Here is an 11,138-nt window from a genome sequence, read left to right as displayed (position 1 = left end):
AGCAATGAAAAGATCTAATAGGACATAAAAAACAAGTGCCAAGTGTAGAAATCAATTTAAATGAAAACAAAAAATAAAAGCAATACATCACCTAATTTCCAATTTATTTGTGCACGGTTGTGCTCTTCGTAAGGGCAATGTATAGTAGCAACTAGTAAGTCTTCTTCCCTATTTTGATCACGTAGTTGGAAGTTTCCTTTGCTCTCCCTCTAGTGTTTATCTCTAGTATTGGAAACTTCCAACTTTTGAATCATCAGTTTTTGACATTATACATGAAGCATATCCGACCTACCTTCCATTGTTAAGTTACACACTTACACTTACACACCCCCACAAATTTTAACTTATTCTTGCATGTGTAAAACAAAAAAGTACTAGAACTTTATTATCTTCTATAAGAATGATATAAAAGTTAAGGGCATCTTTGATGGTGCGAAATGATGTTTCCCCCATCTATATACTTTGTATATGCTTGTAGAATATAATACTTACTGCTGAAATCTTTATTTACTTTTCATACATGTCAATGCATAACTTTTTTTTAATATCGTTTTTAGTTATTGATAAATAAAACTATAAAAAAATTAATATTTTAAAACTATACCATAGGAAAATTCTATTAAGATCTCAAATGACTACATTTTTTCCTTAATTTATAAAAATGTAAAATTAATGAATAGTTTAGAAATTAGTATTGTTTGTTGTTATTACATAAAAATTGAGGAATTGAAGATAGTATATACTTGCACATTCTTTTGTAATTGTTGATGCTAGCATTCATCATTATTCGAATCAATTAGGTTCCAAACTTAAGCCGTTTAGTCTGTTTTATTTGAACTATTTCATTCTCACCCACTATGATCCTCTTCATTTTTTTTATAAAACAAAAAATTATAACAACTGAATTCCCACTTCGATTGAAAATATATATATATATATATATATATATATATATATATATATATATATATATATATATATATATATATATATATATATATATATATATATATATATATATATATATATATATATATATATATATATATATATATTTCCACTTCTAAGGGGTTTTTTTTAATTTTTTTTTATTTTAAAAATACGAAATATAAATTCAATTACGTGAAGAGTATTATATATTAAATTAGTTAATATCCCAGACAATATCGCACATTACATTTTGTACATGAGATGTGTTTAAAGAATATACAATTGACATTATTTGATCGATTTTTTTTAATAGTTAAATTAGTGCGACTATGATATCGAATTGGACCCTTCTTGATGGAGGTCACGGAACCATTGATCGATCTAATATAATTTTAGATGTTGAGCACTTGAGCATGCATGTCAAAAATGTAGACCACACATGTTGTAGATGCCCTTGCGATAGATACATGCATGGTTTCAATGTCGACATTAGGCAAACTATTACAATGTCAATTAATGATGATTCCAAAATCTTTGATCAACTATTTGGGCTAATGTTCATGGAACATTCTTATCAAAATCCTTGTCAATGTGTTATTTATTGTTGTTCATTTGTCACCAAAAACATGTACATGAAGGAAAATAATACTTCTTATAAGTAAATGAAATAAGCATATTATTCATTATTTAAAATTCAGTATATATATAGGAGGACTATTATTAAATCGTGTAACACTATTGAGGGCTTGTGCTACAAAATTAAAATTTCCAAATCGAGTATTAATGAATGACAACAAAAATAAAGGTATCCCATGACAAGATTTTGACAAAATTATGTCCAAATTATAATCTCTTCTTCTATTGAGGATAAAGGAAACATGTATTGATATGTTTAACCTACATTATTTTACAATGGAGATCAGAATTAGAGAGTAAATAGAAGACACCTAAATAAATTATCATGTCGCATCGTAATTATCACATATCAATAGGAGACTAATCGATAGCCAACATGTTAATCCCAAGATTGTAAACAATGGAAATTGATATGCAAAAAGAAGTAGACAGAGTAGTGTGAGTTATAAAAGCACATATTATATGGGTAAATACAAGTTAATGTCCGAGATACACAAATACTGTTTATTAGGTTTGTTCATCGGTCCAAGATCGTACTGTACCGACCCGAATTGGACCGAAAATTAGAATTTTAAAAACCGAAATCGGGCCGACTAAGTTGGGACCGAACTGAAAGAATCGGTCCAAAACCTGGACCGGACTGCTTTGGACTGATTGAAGAATTTTTTTTAAAAAAAAATCTAAATTTTTAATAAAGTTATGGAAAACACGAAAAAAGTAAAGGAAAAACTATATTTTAACGTCTTCTTTAGTATGTTTAGTACAAAAAAGCTTGTAAAATTAAAGTTTTTTAAGCTTATTAACTATAATCTTAACCATTATTTAAGGTTTCACGTATATTTTTAATCAAAAATCGATTCGATCCAAGACTGGTTTTTATAGGGTTTTGGACAGGACCGGACCAGACCGAAGATCGGGAAATTAAATTTCAAGACCCGAAGACCGGACCGATTAATTTGGTCCGATCCGGTCCATTTTTCCGGTCCGGACCAATTTATGAATACCCCTACTGTTTATCATATGACATTTTTGTAAATAAAGGCCTATTCAGATTTACTGAAAATAACTGAACTGACTGGGGGCTGAATAGAGCTGAAATGAATTGTTTCTGAGAGAAGGAAATTAGGAACTGAACTGAACTGAATTGAACTGAAATTAAGCTGAACAGAATATGCCAAATCAATAACTTTTTTAATTAAAGCAGATCCTATATTGATGATGACTGGATAAATTTGTTGCTTTATTTACTAAAATGTCATATGATAAACATTTTTTTTGTTTATCTCATTGACTAACTGGGGCTTCCTTATATATATTATATGAAAATACAAAGTTGTGGATAGTTAAGAGAATTATAATGGATAGGGAAGGGGAAGGGGAAGGGGAAGGGGAAGAGATAATACAGAAGGGGAAGAGAAGAACAAAGGGATGGAAAAAAGGGATTTTATAAAAAGAGGCAACGATAAAAGTAGGGGAAAAAATCAAGAGAGAAAAATAATAGTATTTCTTAAAATAAATTGTAGCTTGACGTTTCAAACAAAAAAAATTGTAGCTTGATATGGATAATATTTTTATACAATTAAAGAGTTCTTTAATAAGAAATACACGTGTATAATTAAATAAATAAATAAAAATATAGCAAGTTTATTATAGAATTAATATATAGATAGTTGAATCACAAAAATACAAAATGTCATATAATTTATTTTAAAATCTTAAATTTCTCACCATTACGCTCTCCGTTTTTTAAGTGATAGTGACACGACACACATGTTAATGTAAATATTTAACAAATATCATTTTTAATTATCATTAATTATAAATTATAACAATTAAACATTTTTTTACGCAAACAATTGAACATTATTAATACTTATTGAGAAGATTTTAACAAGTATGTACGGAGACAAGATTATACGAAGTACTATTTTTTTTTTCTTATGTATAATTCACAAACATTGATCAAAGTATATTTGATAAATAGTGTCAAAATCTTCGATAGAGCACTTAAATAAAACCGAGCCGTCCCCCATTGATCTTCAAGATTAACATTTTATATTTATCAAATGGCCATTTGGTAAATAACTCGAACAGTAAATGAGCCATATCAACATCTAGTTGTAAACTACCCAAGAAACCGTCATTAACGCCATTTCCCTCTTCCCGCCGTTGAAGCTTCTCATGCTTTCCTCTTTCCTCCATTGATGCATTCTTCTTTCCTACATTAAAGCTGCTTATGGACCACAATGTCAATCACCATATTTTCGACGACTTCGCCGCCGAATTAAACGAAAACCCTAGTAGAAAGTGAGAAAATAATGGGCATGGTTAACTCCAAAGGGAAGAGGTATCATCCTCCTCCATTGATGCAGCTTGCGAGCTTCAATTTCGCCATTAACGTTCTTCAAATACTCCGTCCTCCGTTAACGGCAGTGTTTAGGAAAGTTAACAATGTTAACTTTTTTTATCAGTGAAATTACAAACTTACCCATACTTAAATGCATAATGTGACAATTATACCCTTAGGGTCTGTTCTGATTGACTGAACTGAACTTATTGGAGCTGAATTGAATATTTTATGAGAGAAGGAAATTAAGAATTGCACTGAGTTAAACTGAACTTATTGAAGATGAACTAAAATGAACTAAACTGAAAATAATCTGAATACAACAGACCCTTAAATAAACATTTTAAGTTTTTCTCGAAAAAACCGGAGGGAGTATCTAAGAAGATGGATCCCTAATTCAATTGTTGTAAGTTTGTAACAATTTTTAAAAATGGGGCCAAAAATAAATAGGGTTTAACTGACTTTTACAAAATGGAGTTAGGTAACGGCGTTAAATTCTTAAAAAAAACAAAGAAAGAAAAGGCAAAGAATTGACTATAAATAAACAACGGCACGACAAACCACAGGTTTAAGCCTTTTTCTCTCTCCTCCAAAATCCCACCACTCTCAGAAAAATACTCCTTTTTACCCAAAAAAAAAGAAAAAAAATCAAATATTTTTCACCAATTTATTGGGTTCTTTTTCATTTGAGCAAGAGAGAGAAACAGGAGAAAACAAGTTTAACAAAAAAAAAAAAAAAAAAAAAAAGCTTGAGGTTCGAGATCTTTCTCAGATCCGAGCTCCAAAGCGTAAGTTCAAATTTCTCTTCTTTCGTTTATTATTTTCTTCATTTTTATTTTTGTTTTTGTTTTTGTTTTATGTTTTTATTTTTGTTTGTTTTTGTTTGCAATGCTGCTTGATCTATCATGATTTATCTTTTAATTTTCTGGGTGTAATAAAGTTTTTGTCTTTCTCTTCTACATTACTTGGATTTTTCTAATTTTCTCTTTTTATTTTATATAAGAAAAATTTAATACGAGTAATATTTTCAAGCTCTGATTTCCCTAATTTTTTCCATTAATTTGAAGACTAATCTTATGGAATAAGAGAATTTAAGCTCAAAATTTCTCCTTTTTTTTTTTTTTTTTTTTTTGCTTTTTCTGGGAATTTTTTTTAGGATTCATATTCTTTTTGCCATGTTTATTTTTTTTTTGTATCTGGGTGTTGAATATATTTTTATTTTTTTTGAAATTAAAGGAGGTGATTTTGGGAAAGCAGGGGAAGAGGGTACAAATATATGGAATATTCATGCATTTATCTTTTTAAAGGATTTTCATTTTCCCCCTTTTTATTGTCTGATTTTTTTTAATAATATTATTAAATTTTTAAGGATTGAGTTAGATTTTTCATTGGGTCCTAATAAAACCTCTCATTGTCTGCCTAAAATAATTGAGTTGGCAATTTTTGTTTGTTTTATTTTGTTTGTTTTGGCATAAATAATTTGTTTGTATTTTTTGGGCATGGATAATTTTAGTTTCTTTTCCAATGCTTAATTTTTTTTAAAGTTATGATGATTATGTGTTTGATCTAATTGCTAATTAGATTGTGCTAATTTTCCTATTTATGATGTCTAATTTTCCTGTTTATGATGTCTAATTTTTCTATTAATCATATCCTTTTATTTTATTTTATTTTTCAAAATTTGTCTTACCTTTCAAAGTCAAATTAGACCAAGTAAAACCCTGATAGAATTTCGGAATGATTCTTACATACTTTATTTAAAAATGAATGATTACTGTTGAATGAAATTGATGGCATTCACGTCAAAATAAAAAATATAAAACAAGAAGAAATTGATGGCACTTGAAGATTCATACTTCTTTTTTTTTTTTTTTTTTTTTTTTTTTTTTTTTTTTATAAATTTTTTTATTATAAAAAATTCTGTTTGGCGAGAAAAAAAGGGAGGTGAAGGGGCTGAGAATATGAATTTTAGGTAAACAGAAAGTAATACTTGTATGTTTTTACCATATGTTTGTTGAACAATAATTTTGCAAAATGCAAAAATATATTAATGTGGGTTAAAGTCACCACCATGATATTCATAGTCCCGACCAATTATAAACTTTAAGTATTAGGAGTGATTTTTGTTTCTCATCTTGTTGGGGATGTTATGGTGGTCATGGATCATGCAATACTAATTTTCCGCAATTTTTTTTTTTTTTTTTAAATTTTAATGGGGATTATGAGGTGGTCATAGATCATCCAATAATTGGTTGCTAAACGTAGGATTTTTATTGTTTGTTATATATCCGAAGTACCTATTTCTATTTTCATTTCCATCTCATTCCCCCTTGGCCCCTTCCCATAATACATCAAAAAAAAAAAAAAAAAAAATTACTATGAAGGTGTATCATTGGATATAGAAAGGAAGGCGATGAGGGTTAGTGACAAGGATATTTTAGGAGCATTTGATATTGAGAATGGTGTGTTGTGTTTAGAAAATTTAAATCTGACATGTGTGTGTTACTTGGGACATTGCTAATAGCATTCTTCTTTTAATGTTTTTGTATACCATGACTTAATTGATGAAAAAATGGATTCATGAATTCTGAGCAACTCTGCTTATGTTAGTTACTAGAATAGGAAGATGCTCAAGATGTGCGTGGATGTGCTTTTGCATCTTTGCTTTTTTTTGCGATTTATCATTAAGCATATGTTCCTATACAAATAAAAATGGTCAACGTATTGTACAATTTTTCGTTAATATACTAGTGAACTAGATAAATTCAATGATAATTTGGTGGTGGCGTTTCTACTTATCTGCTACCAATATTATACTCAATCTTACCTGGAGATATAACAGTATCATTTTTCTGGTTGTGTAATGTGCAGTGTAATGGGAAGAGAGGTTACAGGTGTACGCATAGAGCAAAATAAGTCCTCTTTTGCCAAGGTAAAGCCAAAAGTCTCTGTTGATTCAGATCAGGAGGCAAATCCTAAAGCACCTGAAGGAAACATTGAACTAAAGGATTGTGAAGTGAAGGAATGTACCTCAGAGGTCCCACGTGCTGAAAACAGCTGTGAAAATCAAGAGGTTTTGGCCATTAAGAGCATCAATTTCGATACTGAAAAGCCTGATATCAAGTCACCCATAGCTGAGGATCAGAAGATGAGCTCCCCCGATAAAGCCACATCTGGAACAACAGATGCTGGAAACTTGAAGATGAACACTCCTCAAAAACCCACTAATGTTAGAGTTGACAAGCAAGTGTGGGAGAGTCCTAGAGCAGCTGAAACTCCTATTTCTCCATCTCCAAGCAATCCAAAGTCTCCTAGCTCTTCCCGAAAATCACAGGTGACTAATGGAATTCAGTGCTTAAGGTGGTGGTATTTTATAATTTCTCATAGAGCTTTTCTCAACTTATCATTTGATCTTGCGGAAGTAGAAATTCATAATGTCATATATATCTGTCCTGCTGCTCACGTGCTCTATATCAGATAATAATTTGCAAACTTGTCAGTTGTCACCTTGATTAATTATGTCCTTTTGCAGCAACACTTTAGGATTATTGAGGAGAAATTAGGGAGTCTTCTTTTCACCCTCTGAAATATTCTCAATAAAGAAGTCTGTTCATGTTGTTAGTGTTATGATGGTCACATAGTAGAACATTTTTATATATATTTGCCCAGGTTACTTCACATCTGCATTATCAACTTTCAATATTGTTGGGGCAGCTTGAATGTTCTAGTTTATCCTCCAGCTGGTTGAATTTCCTGAAAGGTTTTGAGTTGAGGAATTGAAATGTTTTTTGTAACCAACTTTTGGTGAAGTTTTGCTGGTTTGGCTCGGGTGGGTTTCAGTTAAAGGAAAGTTCTACATTGTTATGCAGGCTAAAAGTGCATTTTTGAAGTAATGTTTCATTATATGTGGGCTTTCTAGAATGTAGATTGGGTTTTCTTTAGGCGGGCCGCGTTAGTTTTTGATAAGGTTTTGGGTTGGGTCAGTGTTACCAGATTATGATATTGATCAGTCAGAGGCTCATGACTCTGATGAATTTGTACATTGTTCATTTTCGTTTCCAAATTTTGTGAAATGGCACTTGATCATTATGCAAGTTTAGAAACCTGCTTACAGTTGCAATGTTGATGCTTACTTTGCAGCCGACTACCCCATTTGTAGCAAGGAGGTCTTTTGCAGACGATGATGACAATTGGTCTGTGGCATCTTCGTATCCTTTCTTTTAACTACATCAGTTTGTCTTTGTATATTTATCCAGCTGTTTCAAGTCCTTTCTCGGTTGAACCTCATGAGAGGATTGTTGGTGATTGTAGTATCTTATTTGTGTCAAATTGTTCCATGTTTTATTTATTTATTTATTTATTTTTATATATTTTTTTTAAAATTTATCTTTTTTGCTTCAATTGGACCCCATCTTAATACCGCAACATCTATGCTTCTGCATTTGTTGTAATTGCCTTTTAATCCGGTTTCTGGAATCTAGTCAGTGTGCAACTTTTTTCCTGAGTTAACAAAGTCAAATAAGACACATTAGGAGTTGTTCTTGGGACTGAATGTTAAGTATATGGCTATAAGCAGTTTCTATTCTTTATGTAGGCTTTTACTCAAGGATAGAGTCTAAAAAGTAGTCTTCTTGTTATAGTTTGAAATCTTTCACTTTTTGCTAGTCCTTGACCAACCTTTAATAGAGCACGGACTACAAGATCCAGAACTACTGTCGGTGTAGCTCCTACATTCACCTGTACTGATCGTTTGGAGAAACGCAAAGAGGTACTTGTGATGAGACTGAGGTCTCATTTGATGTGTATTTCATGGTTTAGAAATATTCCTCAGTTATTTTGATTTCTCCTTTCTAGTACTATGCAAAACTGGAGGAGAAACGCAAAGCTTTAGAAGCAGAGAAACGGGAGTATGAAGCTAGGACTAAGGTAAATACCCATTTACCTATATGAAGTTTAAAGAGTTATGTTAAATTGGCTAGATAGTAGATACAGATTATTAACCGTGTGTCAATATTTTGTTTTTTGTTTACTATCAAATACAGGAAGATGAAGAAGCAGCTATAAAGCAACTTAGGAAGAACATGATGTTCAGGGCTAATCCAGTTCCCAATTTCTACTATGAGAAGCCTCCACCTAAGAAAGAGCTTAAGAAGGTACATGTCAATATTTTTTGTTTTTCATCCATATCTTAGAATCCAAGTCTAGGCTAGATGGTTCAGCTGCAATCTTGTTTTGTTTTTGTGTTTATAAGCTGTCAACTTTCTGCAGCTGGGTCTGGGTCCTCAATTTTATTTATTTATTTTTTTTGGTTGCGTTTCATTGCTGTCACTAAATAGTCTGAAGTCTGTATTTCTCATGCTTCATTGGCTGGGCCATACTTTGAAGTAGGAAGTTGGCATTAGGGTGTCTATGCCTCAGCTTCAATTTTTATGTCCACTACAGGCTTTGATTCTTTCGCTTCATTTATGATCTCAACCTTTTGTTGCGTTGAGAAATGCAATTTTTTTTCTCCATTTGCAAATTAGAATCCCAAGTTCTGGCCTGTTTTTTTCCTACAATGTCAACTTCTTGGAATATTCTGGCTTTAAGTAATGGCCTTAGCACCCTAGTATATATTCTTCATTTGTAGCACCAAAGATACAAAAAAGAAAATCATCTGTATTCTCTATGTTTAACACAAGTATTGAAAGGTTTTCGATTTTTCAAATGCAATTAAATGTGAGATTGTCATTAGGAACTAAGCTAAATTCTGTATTACTTTTGATCTATTGATTCAGCCATCTGTTTCATGGATCTTCTGTTGGTGCTTTGGAAATTTATTCAAGTTTTGTGTCCTTTGATTTTTATTGTTCTCTTTGATGTTGGACAAACCTCTCTAATTTCTCTTCTCATCTTTAGGGTTATAGATTTGATCACTAGGAGTAAAGTAAAATTTGCTTGTTGTTGGTGGAAAATATGGCAGGATCTCCTTTCTATTTCTCTCTTTCCCGCTGAAATATAGTAAACCAAGATACATGCCTTTTATTGACTCTATAACACAGCTGATTCTCAGAGTTAATGTACCAAAGTTTTTGAGGGTACAACTTACTAACTTGCATCTTCAATTGGTATCCTAGCTTCCTACAACTCGTGCTGTGTCACCTAAATTTGGACGCCGAAAGAGCTGCAGTGATGCAATCAGCTCCCAGTCTGAGGATAAGAATAATGTACGTGCATCAAGGCGCAGCCTAGGAAACCTGAGAGAAAGCTCTTCCCCGAATAGCTCTACTCCTAAGAAGAAGGATCCACTAGTTAAGAGTCGGTTGAAGCAAGTGAAGGAGACTACCAAAAACACTCCTGCTAAAATTACAGAGAAGAGCAGCCCGGATATTGCTGTTCATTCTTAATGATCAGTAGGCTTACTTGTGGTATCGTGTGGGTCGAGATTTTGGAATTTCTTGGCTTTTTAGCGTTTTTATTCCTTTTTTTGCTCTTTATCCTGAAGAATAGGTAACGGAAAGGGAAAGATGGAAAAGAAAACACCTCCACTTGGGAAAAGAAATTCCTTTCCTTTTCTCTCAACCTTGATTATTTTTCGACTGACTTGTTTCCCGTGTTTCTTTTTTCTTTTGTGTGACATGTGTTGTATATCTCTGTAACTTATAATAGTACATAATGTATACCATTAAAAAGTCATTAAGTCCTTGTATTTTTCACTTGTTTGATTGTGGGATTAATGGGGATGTGATCTAACTATCTGTTGTTAACACAGAATTCTTGGTTTGGTATGCCTTTTTTGCCTTGTACTTTCATGTTCTGCATTAATGTCCTGTCCTTGATTTTATGTACTTCGTATAATATATGCTTCATGAATTCTGTAAGCAATGTCATCAGATTTTCTGACTGAAGTTTGTGTAATTTTACTGCATGATGCTAATGTTTCGTTTCCGTATATTCAAAGTTGCATACGATTTTACCTCTTTTGGTTCAGAATAAGAAGCCTTCTCAGTCTCACAAGGGAAAAGCTTAAACTGAAAGGCATTTTCATTAGTTTTCTGGACAGCTTCTGCTACAGAAATTAGGTTACCGTGGCTGAAGTAGCTAATCACATTCCTTTGTAACTTGTTCTAAACTTCTAACTTCTTCTCTAATCTATAAATGTTTAACTATTTTTGTAAAATCTAATTAAAATTATTTCTTGAATCACAATTTTTTTTCTTTTAAATATTTTTGAAGAAAGTATATA

General features: G+C 31.6%; 1 protein-coding gene across 1 annotated transcript; it reads left to right on the top strand.

The window, feature by feature from the left end:
• The first annotated feature begins 4,493 nt into the window (after positions 1 to 4,493).
• On the top strand, positions 4,494 to 10,654 carry LOC145574607 (protein WVD2-like 3). The gene is made up of 7 exons (XM_081632436.1): positions 4,494 to 4,701; positions 6,785 to 7,247; positions 8,054 to 8,121; positions 8,600 to 8,681; positions 8,768 to 8,839; positions 8,956 to 9,066; positions 10,030 to 10,654. Exons 2-7 carry the CDS (start codon positions 6,789 to 6,791, stop codon positions 10,297 to 10,299), a joined length of 1,062 nt encoding a protein of 353 aa, XP_081488562.1. The 5' UTR covers positions 4,494 to 4,701; positions 6,785 to 6,788; the 3' UTR covers positions 10,300 to 10,654.
• Positions 10,655 to 11,138: the final 484 nt, after the last annotated feature.

Source organism: Chenopodium album, chromosome 13, assembly GCF_948465745.1.
Source record: "Chenopodium album chromosome 13, dcCheAlbu1.1, whole genome shotgun sequence".
NCBI classification, from domain to species: domain Eukaryota; kingdom Viridiplantae; phylum Streptophyta; class Magnoliopsida; order Caryophyllales; family Amaranthaceae; genus Chenopodium; species Chenopodium album.
Note: the sequence above shows the minus strand (reverse complement) of the source record. Positions and strands in the feature narration are given on the sequence as shown.

Excerpts from the sequence above, each read along its gene's own strand:
- LOC145574607 (XM_081632436.1), top strand. The coding sequence starts at position 6,789 with ATGGGAAGAGAGGTTACAGGTGTACGCATAGAGCAAAATAAGTCCTCT. Across the intron at positions 8,682-8,767 it reads GTTTGGAGAAACGCAAAGAG|TACTATGCAAAACTGGAGGA; the intron begins GTACTTGTGATG and ends TCTCCTTTCTAG. Across the intron at positions 8,840-8,955 it reads AGTATGAAGCTAGGACTAAG|GAAGATGAAGAAGCAGCTAT; the intron begins GTAAATACCCAT and ends TATCAAATACAG.